This window comes from Cyclopterus lumpus, chromosome 12, assembly GCF_009769545.1.
Source record: "Cyclopterus lumpus isolate fCycLum1 chromosome 12, fCycLum1.pri, whole genome shotgun sequence".
NCBI lineage: Eukaryota > Metazoa > Chordata > Actinopteri > Perciformes > Cyclopteridae > Cyclopterus > Cyclopterus lumpus.
The window spans coordinates 11,270,897-11,294,115 of NC_046977.1; the positions used below are offsets into that span (position 1 = coordinate 11,270,897).

General features: G+C 42.7%; 1 protein-coding gene across 5 annotated transcripts; it reads left to right on the forward strand.

Annotated features, from left to right (window-relative positions):
- Positions 1–482: 482 nt before the first annotated feature.
- rc3h2 (ring finger and CCCH-type domains 2) lies at positions 483–22,831 on the forward strand. 5 transcript variants are annotated; one of them, XM_034547337.1, is made up of 20 exons: positions 483–995; positions 7,192–7,520; positions 7,603–7,720; positions 8,265–8,498; positions 10,749–10,924; positions 12,371–12,571; positions 12,789–12,921; positions 13,515–13,633; positions 14,378–14,490; positions 14,618–14,932; positions 15,280–15,482; positions 15,587–15,900; positions 15,986–16,132; positions 17,514–17,651; positions 18,647–18,835; positions 18,939–19,197; positions 19,467–19,551; positions 20,107–20,323; positions 20,529–20,692; positions 20,809–22,831. In XM_034547337.1, the coding sequence occupies exons 2-20, from the start codon at positions 7,290–7,292 to the stop codon at positions 20,954–20,956; spliced, it is 3,504 nt and encodes a 1,167-aa protein (XP_034403228.1). In that variant the 5' UTR covers positions 483–995; positions 7,192–7,289; the 3' UTR covers positions 20,957–22,831. The 5 variants fall into 5 exon arrangements, with proteins under 5 accessions (XP_034403228.1, XP_034403231.1, XP_034403230.1 ...); XM_034547340.1 differs by having other exon boundaries at positions 18,647–18,811; XM_034547339.1 differs by having other exon boundaries at positions 15,590–15,900.
- Positions 22,832–23,219: the final 388 nt, after the last annotated feature.

Below are 23,219 nucleotides of genomic sequence, written 5' to 3' on the forward strand. Positions count from 1 at the left end.
TATGTCAGATTAACTCTATTATATGTACGAGGCTATCCAGCAGTTGGCCATGTTCAGCCACATATTCCAGTGTTTTATCAACCAGTAGTCTACGATAGATATAAAAAGCCACTCTCGAAGTAAAATAACTAAAATGTACATAAGATTACATTTGAATACATTCACAGAAGACTCACTCTAATTTGTTGGTGTGTTAATTAAGCTATTGCGAGGAGTTAGAAGTAAACACGTATATACATATGGTTAGGTCGTTATAGTGTAAACATTATAAATAATGGGAAAGACAAATGGAGTTCAGGCATCTATCCTCCACTTCTCTAAACGCAGTTGTTTCAACAAAACGAGTGGCAACTGCGCGTGTTCGTATGTGTGGAAACTTCCTCTCGACAGGCGCACTTGTCGAAGCGCATCCTCTGCGGGTCTGTTCCTTTAAAACCAGACGGCCCACGCCTCGAAAAGCGGCTTGTTCCGGCTTGCCCCTTTACATCTTTTTATCCTTGCTCACAACATTAAAATAGTGCCCCTCCAACTATTACGCACAAGCATTTTTATTGACCCGTGTGTGGGTGGAAGGAACCGCTTCTCCGAGAGCTGCTGCGCCGCTCCACGCAGCTCGCATCCTCCGGCCGTGCAGCCCCGTCGTGAGTCTGATGAGGCGCAGTTCAGGCACCATCACCGGCGGAGCGATACCACCATCTCCTCACAGCCTCGGTTTATCAGACGGAGAGTGTGTGGCTCGCCGTACCTGAGTTAACGTGTCCGTCATGCACTATCGGAAAGGGGGGCAGAGGGTCCAAACTGGACCGAGAGACCAGCTGCCTTTGATGCGCTGAAATGCAGAGCCGTGTCGCTCTCGCGTCAAGAATTATTTCCCTGGGCTGGCTGCCGCGGTTGTTTTGCAACTGATGAAGATTTATTTATTTATTTTATTCTTATTTGGATGCGCTTCTGTGGATGAATAGGTTCCTTCTGGCGCTCATGGTGTAGTGAGAGAGGTAAGTGACTTATCCAGAGGTGCGCGCTACTTTCTTCCTGCTCTTCAAATCGAGATTTTGTTTGTTGTGTGCAAAGCCTTTGACATTTCAATGTCAGACTAGCACCGTTTTTTTTTTTACATTTGTCGTTATCCTTTCTTAAAAAAAAGAGAGATCACTAGCAACATATTTCAGAAATGCTATTATTAGACCTGGAACTATTTGGTCACCAGCTCATCATCAATTCCTGCAACTCTTGCACATGTTATTTTATAAGAAGGCTGGTTGCATTAAAAATGATGGGCCCATAGCTCATAGCCATGTGGGTGCAAACCAGGGTTTTCTGGAAAGATTTGAGGCAGTCATTGCATGTTGAAAAGCCCACATGAATGAATGCTGCTGCAAAGGTGGAGACGAGTTGATGTTACCCCAAGATGTTACTCCTCCTCATAGGGATTTGCACAAATGTGATATTTATGTATCACATTTGGTCTCAAAGTGACTCCTGAGCTACAGCAGAGCTGTTACCAAGTTCAAATTGTTGCATATTCTTTACTGTAGCCTTCAGTCTGAATCGCAGCTCTGAGTTCAGTGTGCAGCAGCCCGTCACACTGGAAGCAACCTGATACTCTAACAATATTATCCCATGCTGCAACAAAGTAAGATTGCTTAACTCTTGGATGCTCCTGTTACTGCAGCTATATCGCAGGCGTAACAAAGTAGGCCTCTATTTCACGTGCTGGATAATACAGCAGCTTGTGAGCTGTCTGGTTGCCCATGCCTACCATCCACACACTGTGATGACAGGCCTAATGAATAAATAATCGCACAGACCCACATACCCCCACTGCACACTTAAAAACAAGTGAGCAGACAAATGAAAACAACTGTAGTAATCTCGTACTGAATAATGGAACAAAACATTCTTAGAAAAACTGGCTGCTCTCGCAGCATCATAACCTTGAGCTGCCATACAAAAACACAATTCAAAATGATGTGTACGATGATGCCAACATATGATATGATTTGTCACTGCAGACTGCACGTGCATTCGTGTTTTGTTACTTCCAGTGTGCTGTCTACTGGAGTGTATTCACCGGGCTTTCACAAGATGAACACGCATCATCAGTGTTAAAGTTGAACCGTCATAATTCACCTGCTTGCTGTCGTTACACGTATCGCTTTCACTTTAAAGCCAAGAAGCGCCGCTACAGAGTTGTTGTGCCTGTAAACACAATCCGATTTAATTTAACTTCGTTGTCAACAGTATTGCTTTTTCTGACTCAATTTAAAGTCTCCTTCGCTTGCTTGACTAACTGATAAAATATTTTTTTCAAACTTTTTTACCCTCTTCACTTAGCTGCTCAACATCTCTTTTCACAAATGTGGTGGGTCTGACGTTTCAGTCTTGCTTGTAAATTAGCCACAACGTTGTTCCCTGAAGGCTGTTGAATGCTCTAATTGAGTTTAACGTATGTAGAGGGGTATGCAAGACATATTTAGGTTGGATAAGTCATGAACACAAAACACACAAAAAGGGAATCATGACCAGTATTAAAACGTTTTGTAATACCGAAACAGTCTCATTAAAACAGTGTCAGAGCACAAAAATGTCTCAAAATGAGTATATTGTAGTCGTGATTAGTACTGTTTACATTTTTTTTTTTTTTAATTAGTCCTTTTTTTGTGCTGATGTACTTCTTTAGTGATAGTTACTCAGTTGTGGGGGAGTGTTTGTGTATAAGGCTACATTCAGACTGCAGGCAAAAGTGGCCCAAATCAGATTTTATATACAGTATGGGACTCAAATCTGTTTTATTACATAACAGTGTGTATGCCACAAATTACATGGAATCGTATAGTTTTAATTCTGATTGAGGACACTTTCATATGTGGTCCTAAATCAGATATAGGTCGGTTCATAAATGAAACAGTAAATGTTGACTTTAGTGGCCCCCTTGTTTACTTCGTGGGACTCCTTTATTGTTGGTCTTTCGCACATGCAGGTTGGTTAAGGACTGTGACCGGGATCTGATATTGGCCAGATATAACGTGTACATGAAGGCTTGCAGTATGAACGCAGTCTATATTTCATAGATCTGTGTCTCTGGTGGAAATGCCACCCTGAGTTTACTGATGCTTGCACACACACACACACACACACACACACACACACACACACACACACACACACACACACACACACACACACACACACACACACATTGTTGTGAATGTTCTAATTCAGGGCTCACAATGAGGAGTCCTCATATTACTTCAGATTCCTTTTCTTCAGGTCCCACTCATGTTCTGTCGCGGTGTGTGTGTGTGTGTGTGTGTGTGTGTGTGTGTGTGTGTGTGTGTGTGTGTGTGTGTGCATGTGTAGCAGAACAGTTTTTGGACGCTACGAGCATGACTGTTTGCTCAAGCACCCTGAGACACCTCATCCCTTATTGCTGCTACTGCTTGTTGTGGTTCCATAAACTGGTCGAACGTCTAACTCTCAGATAATTTAATTGACATTTCCTTATCTTTATTTGGTAGTTGATAATCGAGAGTGGCAGGAGAGAGAAAGAGGGGATGGCATGTGACACAGATCCTCATGTCAGAATGTGTCTTTGATTACTGGCGCATGACGAGGCCTCAAACTTAGAGACTAATGTATGATGTCAGATTGTCAAACACATCATAACAGCTTAATAAATTACTCCAAACGTACCCTGCATGAGGGTGTGCACCACTTGGATGAGCCTCTTAATGGACGGCTGATGTATTGTGTTTCCTTCTGCTCTCAATTTCAGTGGCGTTGCTGTTTCTATGGCAAACAGACATTACAAGGACAGAAGCTAACGAGCTGCGTGCTAACGACATGCGAATGAAAACTGCTGTTCTGCACAATAGTCGTGTGAAAGATGTTTCCCTGTAAGGACCGTAGCCTGGACCAGCATGACTCCACCTGATTTATTTCTATCCAACCTTTCGCTGGCAATGTGAGATCATCGACCTTTACCCTTAAGTGTACCGAACCATAACTCAATAGGAAGTCTCATCACAAATCTAAAACAAAGTCCAGATCTAATTAAAACCCTTGAAAACTGAAGGTGGGCCAACCTCAGTGTTCTGAAAAACACTCCCTCAAAACAGTCTTTTTCTTTCGTGCTCTCCTTCTCTGTGAGACATGCCAAGGGAAACTCCAGATGCCCTCCCCCTCACAGGGGGGGGGGGGGGGGGCAAGTGAGGACTCACTGTCCCAGATGATAGCTCGCCAACTGTTGGCTGTAAAGACACAATGTACTTCTTATCCTCCGGTTAGTGGAGTGTGTGTGTGTGTGTGTGTGTGGGGGGGGGGGGGGGGGGGGGGGGGCGGGGCTTAACAGACCACTACAAGCACATCATGGCTCTTGCTCTTAAAAGTGGATACTAAATATGCTGCAACTTACACTACAAACCACAGTCTGGAAAAAAATAAAAACAGAGCTCACAGGTCGATTTCCTCATTTTTAAATAAGTGAGGGAGGGAAGCCCAATGAGGAAGTTACGGTCTCCCCCCCCCCCCCCCCCCCCCCCCCCCCCCTGTCACCAGACCAGATTTATTCACGACTGTGTGGGCTTTCTGTGCCCACCATACATACACAATAAGTGATCCATTCATGCAAGTAATTGTGTACAGCATAATATTATGGACTCCCCGTCTGCTGTGAGGTGCTTATGCATATCATGAATCTAATTGTGGTGTGCACGCGCTTGTGTCCCAGCCATGCGTGCAGGAATCTGTTCTGCACGAGCACAGGCTGTACCTGTTGCCAGGGACTGCCAGGTCTATAAACAAGCCAGGGTGGAGCAGTTGCTCAGAGCAGGAACAGGTGGCTGCCAACGTGACTACAGACAGTTGCTCCCAGAGTTTGCACCACTCCCTAATCCCTCCACAGAGAATGGGAGTTTTATTCAGGCTCACGCGCGCCAAGATAAAACTCCATTCTTCCATCGCCTCTAAACTCGCCACTGAAGCCGTTTCATCACGTGGGCGCGACCTGACTCGTCCTCACGCGGTGCTCAGTCCGCTTAGGGGCCACAATAGCCCGTAATCGGTGTTATATTTGGGCTCCTCGCAGAAGGGAAATATGACGCGCGAGGACAGAGCGGAGCTGTCCACGCGGCCAGGGGGCTTCCTCGGGGACCGTGCTCTGCGGGCAGCGTGGGAGGTGCGTATATAAGTGGCAATATTGTCACTGCCGCATATGATGATTATAATCACATTCAAATGCATGCTGGGTGAATGTGGCGTAGAGTGCACATTTCCACTTTCTCTTTCCATCGGACTGATACATAGAGCGTGCCTCACACTGGAAGAATACTTTATTTATTTGGCATAACAGTTGTTTTTCAAGCTTAAACAATTGCTACAAAACGTGGTCATAACTTGTACAGACATGTTTTTTTTAACACACACACACACACACACACACAGAGAGAGAGAGAGAGAGAGAGAGAGAGAGAGAGAGACACGAACACATAAAAACTGAGTTGCTTTGTCCTCTATAATCTCCTTTTCTTGAACTTAGTCTATGTGTTTGTGTGTGCGTGTTTGTGTGTGTGGGAGAGGGCATGGGGGGGGGGGGGGATTTAGTGTATCTCTAAATCCATTTGAATAGATTTTTTTGTTCAGAATATTGTGGCACCTGTTTCGTGAGGGCACCAGCTGCTATTTTGGTGGGCAGTTAGAACAGATGCAACAGACTCTAAAAGCAACAGGTGCTGACATGCTGTGTCTGAAACAGGTTGCTTAATGGAGACAGAAGGATTTCTTTTATGTTTGCATGTATTTCGTGTCAGGTTTTCCTTTTGATTAATGGGATGATTTATCAAGTAACATGTTGTGTAAGAAGAGGAACCCTTTGTATGAAATGTTTTCAAAAAAATGACAAAGGGACTAGAACTCAGGAAGTTCAAAATCAAGGTAAAGCATGAAGCAAATTTAGATCGTATGTCAACTAGTGTATATGTTAATTGATTCTGTCAGTTTGGCTCAATCTTTTACTTTTTTTACCCTCTTCACTTAGCTTCTCAACATCTCTGCAGTCCTTAGAATTTAAGGAGGACCTGAATACTTAGGAGTTCAAACTGTTGAAAAATGTCCCTTACATTTTATCATAGCTTTTGGGCAATTTACATTATTTTCAATAAAAGATTGGATCTAAATTAAAATATGACTTAGGTCAGAAAAAAAAAGTAAAATTATTACCTGCAGAAAATAACTGAGATCCTACACTAACAAGAATAATTATTTGTGGATGTTTCCTTTTTGATTCTGCTCTAAACAAGCTCTAAAGAAGTAGTGCCATATATCTTTATTTTTGGCTTGTTTGGGAACATTTGGTGTAAGCAAACACTTTGCCCTGCAAACGTTCCCTGAAACAGGATGCTGTTATGACTCAGCTTCATCTGTGTGTATCAGTTGTCCGGGAACTGATATGCTTATTCTGTATTATATAATACTGGACACATTGTTATCCCAGCAAAGCCTTTTAATGCAATATGTGTTGAGATTCTTGGCAACTACCTCTTTCAGGCGAGAGTGATTTTATTGCCCACATTAAATAAATGTATGATTTTATGGCGAGAATGGCTGAAGATTGCCTGTATACTTAGCTAAATGAGTGAACTAAAACTTAATTACATTTATGCTGCTCTTTAATTTGTTGGACACTATGTCTGTTAGCTCTTACAACTTGGAGAAATAATATATATAAATCACTTGACAATACATCACAGAAAAAGTATTGTTGATTTTGCTTAAAACAATCTTTTTGGCAAGCAGCTGATTATACAAACACATATGCACATAATTCACTGTAATGGGCTCTGTAACAAAACTACCACTATATTCTTTATAACTGTGGATGTTAACGCATTCTCTATAACACATTCTTCTGTTTTCTTTCCATTTAGCATTTTTTATTCAGTCCTGTTGAGTACAAATCCGAGAGTGTAATATGTTTCTTTCGTGGTGTAGCTATAGATGATGTGGTGGGTTATCCAAAGTACTTTATTGTTTGTTGTTAGTCCTGAAACAATTAGTCGATTAATGAAGTAAAACTCTCTGTAGAAAAATCAGTAATAAACATTCTTAGTTGCAGCTCGAGCACTTGTACATTTCCTGCCAACATGTGTCTTTACTAAACTACTGCTGCATAACTTTATGTCCCGTTCCTCGTAGTCATCGTCGGCACTGGCAAGCAGCTGCTGTTGTCGGGGCTCGTTGGCATGCATTCCCCCTGAGCTTGGCGACGCCTCCCTCGGTGGTGTGGTGGCAGGATGCCAGTGCAGGCGGCCCAGTGGACAGAGTTTCTGTCCTGTCCCATCTGCTACAATGAGTTTGACAGCAGCGGCCACCAGCCCATCAGCCTGGGCTGCTCCCACACAGTGTGTAAGACCTGCCTCCACAAACTGCACCGCAAGGCCTGCCCCTTCGATCAGACACCAATCAGCACCGATATCGACTTGCTGCCGGTCAACTGTGCCCTGCTGCAGCTGGTCGGGGCTCAGGTGAGTCGGGAAGGAAGAAGGCGTGAGTGAAAGCTTTATGTGTGTCTGCGTCTTGTGTGTGCTCACAATGTGTGTCTCTTAGGTCCCAGATGTGCAACAGGTGAGCCTGAGCAGCGCAGCAGAAGTTGAGAACTACGAGGTGTGCAAGGTGTGCTTGGAAGAGCTGGCTCTCTACCTAAAACCTATCAGCGGAGCAAAAGGTTTGTGTGTAGATACACGCATGTCTGTTTTTGTGTTTTTGAGGGTACATTTTCTTGAGTTTTGAATCTGTGAAAGAGAATGAAGCTCTTCATACTGCGTGGGCTGCCGTTGAGCTGCCTGGGCAACTTGGCATACATGCTTCTCACACTTCACATGGCGCCTGAAAGCTGTACTTTTATGGTACTGAGAGGAAAATGTATCTCTCAGCGTAACCAGACAAGAAAGATTGACCACCCTGTATTGACCAGCCTTTTCCACTTGTTTATTCAGCCAATTCTGGGTGACGATGCTGTGGCAGCATTCTTTCTTTTTTGACATATTAGATCATTTGGACGATTAACACCTTGTCATGCTTTTGGTTCCCTAAGATGCCCAAACCATTGGTTGGAGATTAGATGCATGGTGAACCTTCAAGGGTCATCTTTCCATGAAGAGGCTTGTAAATCCACATGCATAGCGGATTGTAATAGACTTAATCAATTAAATACACAAAGTATTCCAAAGTTCCACACTCTTTTACGACAGAACTGTCCCTTTTTGCAGGTGTGGCGACTTTGAGTCCAAGCGTGCTCAGTCGGCCCATGCAGAGGAAGCTGGTGACCTTGGTGAACTGCCAGCTGGTGGAGGAAGAGGGCCGTGTGCGGGCGGTGAGGGCGGGCCGGTCGCTGGGGGAACGAACCGTAACCGAGCTCATCCTGCAGCACCAGAACCCACAGCAGCTCTCTGCCAACCTGTGGGCAGCTGTGAGGGCGCGGGGCTGCCAGTTCCTGGGACCTGGTAAGAGTGAATGGCTGACGACACGCACATATGCGTGGTATCATCCAAGACTCAAACGCTGAGATCAATGCATGTGATTTCTAAGACATTTTAATGTATTTTTAGACAGATTCCACACATGTCTTTGTAGATCTGAGGGAGATTTGCATTAGTAAAGTAAGAGCTGACACAGGTTTAAGAACAATGAAGTGTAATCTTGCCCTTGTTGCTGTTATTGCTGTAAGCCTGTTGGATTTCTGAAATTATTTGAGTTATTTTAGCCGTTTGACGTGTACATTTAAAGGAATTAGTTGCCTTTCACCTGATTGGACAAGGGCCTTATTCAACAATATCTTCCTAAGTTCGTTCTTAAATTTGCTTTTAAGAAAAGTCCTAAAAAAAGCCTACGTCTGATTTACAAAGGGTTCTTAAACTGCAGAGTTGTTCGTACCTGTGTTATTATGAATCCCATTGTCCTTGTAAATTGAAGGTGTGTGCCAGTTGATTCTACTTCCCCATAAAAGGCTATATGACTGCAGGGCCGTGTGCACACACAGACAATGAAAAGAAAAGTTGAGAATGAAGTTAAGAATGCTCAAACAATAATCTAAAAAGGGTAGAGCATCAGACCAAAGTGTATGACATTTGGAAATCAGCAAAACACTAATACAATTCTAATGCTACAGAAAAGAGCTATAAGAATTGTAAATTAATATCAATATTACAGACAAACCAACACACCATTTATTAACTGACATGCTTTAAGCTGTTGTGAACTAGATTACCTTAAAGGGAAAGGGTTGCTTTGAATGATAATATCTGTCACGTCCGGGCAGACACAGGACAAAAATGCAGGGTCTTCCAGGTAACGTTGTCCTTATTTGTAAGACTGACTCTCCAAAAGGTCAAAAGGAAAATGCAGGACTATAAAAGATTATCAAAAGAAAACAAAGATCACTCCAATCTTGGAGGAAAACAAAAAAGCTCCTTAAAAACTGGAGGCACTATGAAAGATTATCTAAACCAAAAATCACTCCGTACGGAGGAAACAAAAGACCATGAAAACTTTAACAAAACACCTAAATCTAAGACACAAAAACTTACAAACTCAAAATCACTCTCTGGGAGGAATCCAATGAAAAACGGAAAAGATGGCTTGGTATTTCAAGACTCGGTGACGTGGCAGGGCTAGAGGGACCGCACGGACGAGAGGACAGAAACAAACACACTGGCACAGGACAAGGGGAGACGCCGACTATAAGTACACATGAGGGAAGTGGAAACAGGTGGACACAATCAGGAATCAGGGAAGACAATTGCAAGGAACCTGAAACGAGAAGAGAGTTACTACTTCAAAATAAAACAGGAAATGACAAGACACGAAAACCCAACAAAATAAAACAAACCCAACAACTTCACCGCGGTGCGACAATATCAAACTCTTGCACCGTTTTAGTTTTCCCTTTAATTGAATGCATTGTTGTTTATTTATTTGTATGTGCATTCTTTTTTAAAACTAATCAATAAGAGCTGAAATAAATGATTTCTACTACGACTAAAAAACACTACATTAGCTGTGAAGGGGAGGTACTTATGCAGGAAGTGAACGCCAAACGAGCTGTCAAACTGAGCAGCGTCAGTAGTGGATATTAAAAAAAAAGGAGATGCATAGGAGGCTGTCACTTGCTCAGTGTTGAAGTTAGTGTAGTGTTTATTTATTTAAAAAAACACCATAATGCTTTGTAAAATTATAGAAATAATTCCTAATATTTAAAATATATAAATATATACAAATACTATTGCAAATTGAAATAATAAAAGAAAATAACGAATAACATAACACTCAAATGTGCATAAGTGTGCTCTTAGTGGGCGTAGATTATCTTCTTACCCAAGAACAAATCCCACGTAAGAAAACATTGATGAAGGTCATAACTTGAAGAACGTTAGGTGAATATAGCCCAGTGTGTGCAGAAGTTACTTTGTGAATTGCCTATTTAGATTGCCTCTTCAAACTGCTGTTGCTGGTACCCGGTGTCCTGTGATGATTACTCATAGGGCAGATTCTGACTGGGAAACTGTTTCTCATCATGATAACAGAAGGAGTTCATCTGAAAGTCTGAGGACACCTGGCTCCAAGAACCTCTACGTGTTAGAAATAGATGTGTTTGTTTGATTTGACAATTAAAACATGCATTGTATTCGTCCATCCTCCCACCATTCTCACCTCTTTTTGTCATCCGCCGTACACCCACATCTCTCCCTCATCAGCTATGCAGGAAGATGCTCTGAAGCTAGTTTTACTGGCTCTGGAGGACGGCTCAGCGTTGTCCAGAAAGGTGTTGGTTTTGTTCGTGGTCCAAAAGCTCGAGGCTCGGTTCCCCCAGGCCTCCAAAACCAGCATAGGACACGTGGTGCAGCTTCTGTACAGGGCCTCCTGCTTCAAGGTACGGGCAACATGAATGAGCATAAACACACACCAAACACATAAATATGTGCACATGCTAGGTCATGTGAGCAAGCTGCACTATTAAATACTAGAAAAAGTTCTTTGAATGTGATCTACGACAAACTGAACAAAAGAACCTCAGTTTGCTGCTGTCCCAAGAACCTAAGCCATAATACTTGACCTGATTAAAAGAAGGGTATTTAAATAGACCACCACATATTCCTTTACCGCAGAGATAGTGCTACAAATGAATTCATTTCTTTATGTCAGCAGGTGTTTTACAAAACTGTTTTCCCTGTCAGTTTAGGTACAATGTGTTCCACTTAATAAATCTAAATAAGATAAACAAAGACGAGGAAAACCTTAACTGTAGGTTAAGATCCAACTTAACATGACCCTTTCTGACATTAAAGTACTATCACTGCCTAAATGGGTTGCCCATACTACTAATGGCTTATATTGCATAAAAGTCATATCTATAATGATATACGACCGTCTGGATATACTTTCTGTGCGTGCGTGTATTTCTGTGCCTGTTATCTGATGACAGACATTGCTGATAGGGCAGAAATGCCAGCGATCTGCTCCTGATGGAACAGCAGTCTATATTTGCCCTTGTTGCCCCGCCTTGCAGGACGGAGACATGCAGCTCAGAAATGCAGAGAAACAGTAGCACAACAGAGGATGGACAGCAATGATGAAATCGGATTCTTTCGGTTGTAATTTGGACTGTTGAACTTGACAGATCTGAAGTGATGTGGTTGCTGGATGTGTGTGTGTGTGTGTCTTATGATGATTACTCATAGGGCAGATTCTGAGTAGGGGGAAATCCCTTTGTCTGATCTGAATTTGAGTTTATTAGTCTGAAGACACCACACACGCCGCAAACTGACTGGTCGATTAATTGGTTTACATTTCATTGGAAAATTGCAATATGACTCTGGGCCTCCCATATCAAAATACAGTTTTATTTTAAAGGAATATGTAACCCTGAAATTGTATTATCCCATTAGCTACTCCAGTTTCACTGGAAACGCTGTAATGAAATACACACTGAAGGCAAAATAGAAGTTATGCAGTGTTTTTTAAAGGTATATTATTACTAGACACTCTTAGATAACACTCAGATTTTCAGCCTATACACCCAAACATGAATCATACCTGGACCATCATTTCTTAAATAGAATTCAAAATAAATAAATACAGTTTCATGCCAGCTGAAATCCCAAAATGTACATTTATCAGTCTTCATTGACAGCTTTCTTGGATAGTATTAACAAAGAGTGACGTTTAATTTTAGGGTCAAGAGGAATGATTGTTCTTTCATTCGTTTGGTATCAAGGGCAAAAGTCTTACAAAAAGTAAAAAATGTTCCTTACCCTCTTTGCCTTCCTCGTCTTGGTTCTCCCTCTTTCTTATTCTCTCTCCCTCCATCGTCTGTAAGGTCACTAAGCGGGATGAAGACTCCTCACTGATGCAGCTGAAGGAAGAGTTTCGAACGTATGAGGCTCTCCGGAGAGAACATGATGCTCAGATCGTCCACATTGCCATGGAGGCGGGCCTACGAATTTCACCCGAACAGTGGTCTTCTCTGCTGTACGGAGACCTGGTCCACAAGTCACATATGCAGTCTATTATTGACAAGGTACCAGTGTGATGCATATGCCCGTCATTAGTAACAGGCTGTCGTTCCACTTGCCATTTAAGTTTTAACAATCATTATCGATGAATTTACTTTTTAATGTTGGCGGTCCTCTGACGGTGCGCACAACAAGCCTCTGGAGAACAGAAGCACAGGACAAATTCATCTATTCTTTATTTTCTTTTAAAGACTCACTCTCCTCTTCTATCTTCTGCTCCAGTTGCAGTCTCCAGAGTCGTTTGCGAAGAGCGTTCAGGAGCTAACAATCGTTCTGCAGAGGACAGGAGACCCCGCCAACCTCACAAGCCTTAGACCTCATCTAGAGCTCCTAGCCAACATAGACCACAACCCAGGTGCGGCAGTTTGTTTAACAGTATTCATCTGAGTGAATGCTAATGAGTCTGAATGATTCACACTTGTCCTGGGCTTGTTCTGTTCCACAAAGATTAATGAGATTGAAAAGTGAAGCAAACAGGCAAGCTGTGGCTCCCGCATCCCAAAATGCAATTAAAAAGCACAGAAGAGAAGACTAAAACTACTGATTGATCTTGTGTGTTAATATGTATTAATCAAAAGCACAACAACAACGGTTAGAAATATTCTGGCACTCGGAAATCTATTCTGTATTGTGGAGTCTTGGATGGATTGCCACAACAATGGGTCCCTTGTCATGTGACCCCTCTGGTAACATTTTAAACGTGTCCAGCACTTTGGTTCATGACCAAAAACCAAAAACATACACAACTAATGTCATTTCCATCAGTGTTATTAAAATGTGTGTCCTCATCCAAAGAGTACGTCAGCTAGAGAGTTTTACACTATAACTATAATTATGTTGAATCCACGGCCCATTCTGTTGAGGTTCGCTGCTACCTGAGCCTCTTTGAGACTTTGTACAGTGACAAGACTCTCTTCTGAACAGACTGTGTTGTCAATCTGTTTGCAGATGCCCCGGCACCATCATGGGAGGAGTTGGAAAGTGTGATGCTAGCTGTGAAGTTGGTGGTTCATGGACTAGTGGAATTCATACAGAACTTCAGCAAGAAGAGCCACGATGCTCCTCAGGTACACTGATGCCATAGGAAGGGATTGCACCGGTTATATTAATTAAAATAGACAATAGAACAATGCAAGAAATTAGAGGAGCTATAGGTTGTGTCACAGCTGATACAGTGTAGTGGAGTGAATAGAGGATTATGGTCCCCTGTGTGTCAGTATCAGCTCTTTCAAACAAGAAATTACTTTTTAATAGAAACAATCAAGTTCAGTCCCAGATTCTTGCACTCTTAATCAAAATGGTTAAATACATGTCAATATTGAAAAAATGTACTTGTACAATACCCACATGCCATTGTGTCTGTCGTCATCCCTGGGACGCTATCATGAAGTGTTGACCTGTGCAAAGTGAGACATTTTGTGGGTTAAAGGAATCTTTTGCATATTAGAAAATAAAATGTAAAAGGTGACTGATGACAACATGATTCTTTTGAGCTGTGTAAATCAGGAAATGTTTTTAAATGTTTGCTTTGGAGGCCAACAGTTTTCAAAATGGCAGCCATAAACACTTAAGTTGTTTTGTAGCTTTTGCTATTCTTTGTAGTCTGTCGACACTGCTTGTTGGCTTAGACTTGTGACATTGTTGATTTTTGCCATTGTTCTGTTTGACATCCATTGTGAAATGCTTTCAGCATCTAATGAAATGAGTTGTAACAGTCTGATAATAAAAAATGGACTCACCATGGATGTAGACATGTAGACTGTTCATGATAACTTTCACAACTTATAACCTCAGATGTACATTTTATGCAGCCTCAGGCCAACAGCAAGTACAAGACCAGCATGTGTCGAGACCTTCGTCAGCAAGGAGGCTGTCCGAGAGGAACCAACTGTACATTTGCACACACACAGGATGAGCTTGAGAAGTGAGTCCTGTTCCCACTCAGCCTTTCCCAAACCCACCTTTTTCATTTGATTGTATTTAATTAATCGTGTATTTATTTACAACCCATCCCCATAGTACTGAATTTCCACGATGTCTTCTCTTTACAGATTTAGACTGAGAAACAAAAAGAGCAGCAGCGTGGGCCGCACATTCCCGTTAGCACCGGGGGTTATGGGTAAAACCTTCACCATGGAGGGCAGCATCCACACAGACGTGTCTACAGACATGGGGCAGGGCCTCAAATGCACAGGGGACAACGCAGACTCCCTGACAGAGGGAGTGTCCAGCCTGACTCACCCCCAACTCATCTCCAGAGGGGCTGACATGATGGAGGAAATGAGTAGAGCGGCGCCAAATGTATCTAATGCGGCGAACGGATCCAACGGGCTATCTACCCGAAACACATCGGGGTCAACTGAACAGTACGATTATTCATCCACTTATTGACTGACGCTTTTATGCCTTCTATTTTTTTTATCACGTGACAAGCCTAATATTTCTTCCAGTTTCTTCCTAACTATTTACGTGGAGTCCTATTTGCCAAGATGAATATAGGGAATAAGTATTTAAGCAATAAAATAATAAATAATATATAAATGTATATTTGCAAACTTCCACTACATTTGATTGAATCTAGTCAAATCCACATTTACTGGTCACCTGATATGTGGTTTGGAACACATTTTGGCAGGGAAGTGTCTGACCTTTGGTATCTCCAACTCATTCATATGTTCATTCTTTCTCTTTCCGTTGTCGTCCTGTCCACCAGGAAGCCCATCTCACCTCCCAGGACACCAGTCAACCATTCCTCAGCGTCATCTCCCTTGACAACAGTTGGGCGGGGTGATGTGGGCGTTCCCATGCCAAAACATAGTCAGTTCATGCTGCGTGCACCACATCCTTCTCAGGCGTCAGAGCTGTACTATCAGGAGCCCCACTCTGCATATGACACGCCCCATTATCAACCAGCCTGTGAGTCAATCGTTAAATGAAAGCTTCTATTTAAAAAACGGTAGACTTTATTGTTTTCTTGGGAAAGTACAAATCTCTCCATCTTCTTTCCCCCTCCTCTCCAGCAGGTTCGTACTACCAATCTACTCTTCATCCTCCTCACAAGCCCTGCATGGCTCGCTTCCTTCGATCCTCCAACGTCCCAGAATCCTCTCTGCCGCCCTCCATTGGCCCTCCACCGTCTTCCTACCCTAGTGACCCTCAAGTGTCGCACCCACCTTCCTCCTCTCCTTCGGGGTACCCGCCACACCCGCCTAGAGATCGGATGGGAGCTCCCGCCTTCCATCACCACCCGGGGCAGCCTCAATATGGGCCTCTGGCTCCTGCTCATGGTGTTTATGCTCCCCTCTATGACAGCAGGAGAGTATGGAGGCCTCAGGTGAGCCGGCAGTTTACAATCATGCAACTGTTATTTTCATTATTCTGTGACTTACTCTGGTATTGATGATTACTATCATCAACAGCTGTACCACAGAGAGGATGCCAGGAGTAACTCACTGCCTCCAGAGGTGCTGCAGTCCTCTGTCTACCAGCCTCCAATCAGGGAGAGATTCAACTCTCTAGACAGTAACTACTGCTCTGGAGCTGAACACCGTGCAGGCCTACACAGGGTAGGCGAAATAACGTGCATCTATAGCCGTGGGCAATACTCTCCTCTGATTGGCTGAAGGGATTTATTCTTAGCTGACAAGACACCTCTGACGTAACTCCTGCATCACTATTTTAGTTTAAGACACACATCCGTTCAACAACTGTACTGACTGGCTGTTACTTGGCTCCAGCGTCTCCCACTTGTGTGAGTGTCAGTAATTCCAAGGTGCACAGTAGCAGTTCAAGCATAGGATCTATTTCAAGAGTATAATACCTAAAATAATTAATGTATTTTAATTAATGCTACGTTGGCATAGTATAAGAGAGATAATCCACATTGAGCCATGCAATAATTAAAGAATAATTCTCTACTGAGGGATATATTCAAATTACTTTCTGTCTGTTTTTCTTCTCACAATGTCATGAAACATCTCTTATGTAGCTTCCAGTACATCCAGGGAAAATAAATCTGTATTAATCGATGTTTGTCTGAGTTCTTCTCAGCAACGTTTCCTTGCCTTTGCTCCTCTTTTTACGCCCACATATCATCTCACCTCTACCTTCCCTGCCAGCAGAGCTGCCGTTTGTAGCTTCCGCCTCCTCTGTAGTCCTCCCACTTCTCATCCAAATATGTTTCTGCCTCCCCCACTCTTGTCTCTCCTTTTCACATCATCATATAGCATTACCAGTATGACTACTCTAGCTCTACACTATATTTTTACCAATAATGCTGTCTGGCCACAATACCTGTGATAAGAGATTATTAACACAGGGCTCTGTCTCAAAAGATATTCTTTTTTATAAGGTAAATTGAGTTTAAACAATGAATAATTTCTCGATATTTGCAGCAAGGATTTGAAGAAAATGTTCTCATTTTGTGATAGCAACACCGATACATTGCAATGCAATGAAGCGCAATAGCCTTGCAATCAAAATATTCACCACCTGTATCTAGAGTATCCTGGTGGAAAAAGCTAATACAAAACCACTAATAACTGCAATATTTTGTTTAATCTTTGAATAAACAGCTCCATAGGGTCTAAATAAAAAGCTTGGCTATTTTTATTGGAGAGTTGTGGAATTGCATTAGAGTGGACAGCTGTTTTTATTGTTTCCACCCCCACATCTTCAAATAAGACTCATCTGGCAGTCAGAGCACTTTAAGCTGGGTAAAGATAGAGGAAGACTGATTATGAATCTGATTCAACTGAAAACTCAAAGTACTGTATTAGTTGTGTATTTGGTAATTATGAGTTGTAAATTGTGGCTTCAGTCAGACGTGTTGTCACTAAACTGGTAATTAGGATGTTTAAAAATATGATTCTGTTTATATAAGTATCTGTTCTCTTTTCTCTTCCTCACTCTTCCTCTTCCTGTCTTCCTGTCTTGCTCGCTTGTCAGGATTACGGCCGTGTTCCTCTCGGCTACGACGATCTGTTTAGAAGGAAGCAGGAACAGTGGGCTCACCATCACCACCATCACAACACCAACAGGCCCTCCCAGTCCTCCCCCATCTTTACCATCGATTTTGCAACTGAGGTAGCAAGCAAATAAGAGACACAACATGTGTACTCGCAAACACACACAGCGTGGTTCAGGGTGTTTATGGGCATGACCATTACAATTAACATGCCACCATGTTAATAGTTAACATTAACATGCCACTCTGTTAATAGTTTTACTGCAGCCACCTGGGTTTTGCTTGTGTGATTTAACGTTTTTAAAATATGTAGGATTTAATTGCTATCCCAAAAAGCTTGTGCCTCAGTTGTTCCCAATGCTATTTTAGTGGGGGGCCGTTGCTTAGCAACTGTGGAGGGAGATATCATTGCAATGCACAATTGTGGCGTATGTGCATGTGTGGGCGTGCGTGTGAGCGAGAGAAATGGAGAAAGCCAGAGGAGAGACTTTAACGCGCAGTGACTCAGGCTTTCGGTGGAGTAAAGCATTGTCAGATAGTGCTGATTAAAGATGCCACAAGGACTTTTTAAGTGATTAATCTAAATCTACATAACAAGGCCAGCTAAAAGATTGACTATTTCTATGTCAGGATATCCAGTGCTCGTCACAAGGATGGCAGCAAACTGGCACCAGGTCAGTAATGACACTGAGAGAATTCATTCAAATTTGTAAGCACCCAACGCTAGTTTGAGGTGTGTAAGCCCTCTTAAAAATTACACATTATGTTTAATATTCATTTCACATTCCACCTCTGGGCAATTTAGAGTCTATTTCACCTAATCTGCATGTCTTTGGACTGTGGGAGAAAATTGGAGCCCCTGGTAGAAACCCATGTAGAAAGCTGGTGGAGGTGACAGAGTTTACTGCTTATTATTATTACTATTATACATATTTAATATTACTACGCTATTATTATATATATTACATAGCCTTACCTTATCAGCTGCTTTCCCAAAACACTGCTACTGGGCATCTCTCTTCCTGTCTCTTTAAAACAAATGCTTGGAGGATGAGTTTACAAACACAAAAGGAGCATTTCTCATCATTTTTAAACGTCTCTCTCTGTCTTTCAGCATGTGGAGAGCAGTGCAGGCCAGTGTGTGGGGTGCAGGTTCAGAGGCGAGGAAAGTTTAGCACACTACTCTCCGTGGTCCTGTGGTACATTCGGCCACTGTCTCAGCCCCTTTGAGCCCGAAACGCTCGCACACACCTCGACTCACTCCTGCTCAGAGCACTCGGTGAGACTCTTCCCGCATGCACGAGTAGGCGCAGACACACATCTGAAGACAATTTTTTTCTTCATTTCAATATCTCTGCGGCAGTGTATGTGTGTGTTCGAACGGCGTCCATGTTTTTGTAATGCAGGAGTTGGACAGTAACGGCGGTGGAGGAGGAGGTGGGGTCAGTGGCAGCGGGAGTGGCGTCGGGAAGCGATGGCTCCATTCGTTGGATCATTACCGGCGCTTGAAAGACGAGGACCCGATCATTCCCTTTAGCGAGGGGCCCATTATCTCCAAGTGGGGTGCCATATCCAGGGCATCTCGCACGGGCTACCACACCACCGACCCTATCCAAGCCACGGCCTGCCAGCGCAGCGCCAATACGACACCTATCAACTTTAAAGGTTAGGAGGGATAGGAGTTCTTTATTATTCATATTTCGCCACTTATTTTTTTTTGCGTGGGTGTATTTATTTGATTTTATCATGTTTTTCTTGTTTATTTGGAAGTCTCTAAATGTGTTGGCTATTTCCTGTTCCTGTAATGCAGCCATTTACCATCCTTCAACTTCAAAGCCCTTTGTAAACTGTGTTTGATTTACAGATGCATAAAACATGACAATATTTTATTATTTTATTATAAGGTAAATGTTGCATTGGTTTTTCTCTCAAAGATTACAACCACCACTTGGATCACAGCGACTACAGGTGGAGCTCCAGGGGATCCGACTCCTCCAGTCACTCCAGTTTCCTAGAGAGGTACACACGCACTTCTCTTTTTTTCTAAAATCTTGTTTTCTTATTGCATCTAAATTTCCTTCCACTCTTACATGTTGTTCAACCACGAGGGAACACACAGACTCCCCATGCAAAGACGAGAGAACTGAACCGGAAACAATTCAAACCTTTAAGTTCACAACCTGCTATAAAAAAAAACAGGTGAACACGATGAAGGCAATTTCACAGTACCGGTTTCTGATTGTTCTAAACACATTTGCTCTCACTTGTCCTCTCTCATCACTTTCTCCTATCTCCTTGTGCTGCAATCATTTCCTCTCTGTAGTCAGACTAAAAATAGTGCAGCTAGCTGGTTGATAAAAGCCCACTGGGCAGCAAAAGAAATGGAGTCAGGAAAGCCCTCTGCATCATACTCACATTGGACCTGTTTTTACACAGTGCTTTCCATTTAGTAGGCCATTCATGCACGATGCAATGTATTTATTTTATTTTTTTCCATTTTATTATTTTCTACTGATACCAAGGATGTTCTTAAAAAAAATAGGGAGCAATTGTCTGTATTTGTTTGTGTTTCAGTGAGCAGCTTTGTGCATCAGCGCTTCACTGCCGTCGAACTTCGATAAGCAGTGGAGAGAAAATCGTGTCAGATCTGCAAGCCCTTCAGACCGCCGCCTACGGCCGGGATCGGGATCAGGGCCGGGCCGAAAGCGAACCGGACCCGGAACGAGACATCGAGCTCGAACTGTGCGCTCTTGACTTGGAGGATTCAGACCACCAGGAGATCAAGTCTCAGGTGTTGGATCTTACACAGTAGAAACACATAGACACCAAAGTCTGTGATGCTGCTTGATTATTTCTGAAAGGATGTTTTGATGCTTGGAGTTGAACTACAGTCGTAACTTTTTTATTCAAAAGATTTCTCCATGAAATCTGAAATGACATACAAGTACAACCAAACCTCTTAATCATCTTTCTTTTGTATCATCTTTGCCTCTCAGGAGTCTTTAGACCTGGCCACCCTGCAGTCTCAGGATGCTTCCCACCTCCTCCCATCACTCTGCTCCTCTCCCCTCCTCTCCTCTCCTGTGGAGGAGCATCCCCACACAGAGGGTCCTTTGACAGAAAAGATGGACGCTCACCTGCTGAAAAAGATGGCCTTCAGGTGAATTAACATGTAAACCGGTGTTTCACAGGGGCGCCCTCGGTCAGAGTCGCCTTTACCTTGTCTTTGATTCCTTGATTCCTTTCTTCCATCCTTCCTCTCTTTCTGTTTTCCAGGAAGTCTCTGTCTCCTGGAGGGTTGGTCTCAGGAGGTCTGGGCGTTGGCAGGCTTGTGCTGCGTACTGGACCTCCTCGACTGGGGGACACATCGACCCGGGCTTGTCCGGAAACGCCCGGGACAGAGATGCTGCTAAATGGAAGCTAAGGGGACACAAAGTCAGACTCTGACCTGCGCTAAGTTAGAGCTGAGTTGCTTTCTCCTGGTTTAGGGGAATACCATTTAATTCCAGCCTTCATATATGTCAATCATATGCCTAAATACAACTAGACAGATGTGGGTCAGCAGTCTGTGCTGCGACACGTCGTAAGGGGCCAGAGGAAACACATTGTCCTGTCTCCCAAGTGGGGATTTTCACCAATGTACAGCTGCACACAGAATTTAGTGATTCACTGTGTAACCCAATAAAAGACATGATGAGTTTGCCCGAACTGTAGATTGCCACGACATCGTAGTCGTGAGGTTTACACATCATCTAGTTTGTTGTCATTCAACACAGCTGACTGCAAACGCGTAGGTGCCACTTTTCATGCCACTTTTTTAGATTTACTTTAGAATTATTTTTGACTCCTTTTTTGACTTTCTTTTCCTTTTGTTATTCTTTCGTGACAGCCGAGACTAAGATCCCAACATACCGAATTCTGTCTTGGTCCCGATACTGAGTATGTAATTGCTCTCGAGCTTGTGTCTGTTTACACCAGAGCAGGTGATGGTGAAGAGACACTTCACTATCCAAAGCTACATTAAACAAATGTCACCTTTTAAATACAATTATTTTTCATGTCTTGCTATCTCATTACATGTTCCATGATAATGTCCTCACCCAGCTTAATGCTCCCGATTTAGTGTATGGCCTTTGCTGTATTGTTGCGGAAACATTTTCACAAGTACTCCATGAGAAATTAAGAGATAGCCGTTATGACACAAAGAAGAAATGGGCAAGGCACTCCCAACATCTTAGAAATATAAGAACAGCGTAAAACAGAGGTCTTCACTATGCCGATACTCAAACAAGCTCTATCTTTTACGAGTTGTATGTTGACCACTGAATTCCTTCGACTGTCATGAGATCACAGAACCCAATGGCACAGCCATAAACTGAATGTGTTCATTGGTCACTGGAGGTCAGGAGGGATGACAACAGAACTTAAGATGTGTGTATTCTTTTTTTTACCATACCATACTAGCTTTATTGTATTCTTGAGTGACTACTACTGCATAACTAAAGAATACCAATTACTCACAACATCAATGTTATGTTCAGCTGCAGCTGGAGCTACTTTAGTAGATTTCTACACAAGCCACCCAAAGCTACAATCAATCTTTAAAAACCTTTGTTTTATCTTTGTGTGCCTGTCGTGGTTCTTCCTGCTGACTGTAAGCTAGAAACAGTCTCACCGGTCTCTCTCTCTCACACACACACACACACACACTCACACACACATAGTGCACATGTGCTGTCATTCACACACAGTAGACACACACATGCAGGACAGTGGCCTTCCTCTTTGTGTTATTCAGACCTAAACATTGAGCTCTGCAATTGCTTTTGTCCGCGCCCACCGACAGACTCCTGTCCTGTTTCAGAGGCGTAAGCGTTGTCCGTGCTTTCCAATCCGGTCACCTCTACGTACAATGTCAACAATATTCAGAGGGCACGCGTGATGGCTCAAGCTGAAGCCTACAAAAGTGAGGGCCACCACTTCGTGCTGTCTTTGTTTAACTTTTTGACAATGTTTGGTTTCTTTTATTTGATGCATTGCTAACTTCTGTGAAGTTGTATGTTGAGGTATTTTGTATCAGGGTCTTTGTTACTCTTGTTTTGTTTGCTACAGAATTGATTGTCTTGTCTTATGTCACTTCGCTGTCTAGTTCACTGTAATTGTGTGCAGTATGGGTGATTTCCATACAGCCCAGCTTTGCTTCACTTACTTTTATAGATATGAGGCATTCTGTCATGTGTGGCTTTTGTCTTAATGACTTTAATAAATAACGTGAAAACATTAACTCATTTTGAACATACAGGATTTAAAGTCATGAGTTTGTTTACACCCTATTCTGAATCTTATGAGATTTGTGTAGAATGAGAAGAGGATGGCTGACTAATATTTGAATCTTTACAGCGTCCTCTGTCATTTCCTCTCACCTAAGTTACTGTACCTACTCCAAAAATACAGATAATACATTAAATCCCATTTTAGAGGATGGCAAAACGGCTGTGCAAGTTAAAACATTACGTAATCTGAATAAATAATGAAATAGTGGACCGGTAAACTTTTTGGGGTTTCTCTTTTCCACCCACAACCGCAGGTAGACGAAGTGATTGAAGAATTAAATGTAATAATATTTTGAAAAGTCTCCACATGTTTTGTGAGGTTGATTCACGAGGTGAGAAAGGAAAAAGCTGGAT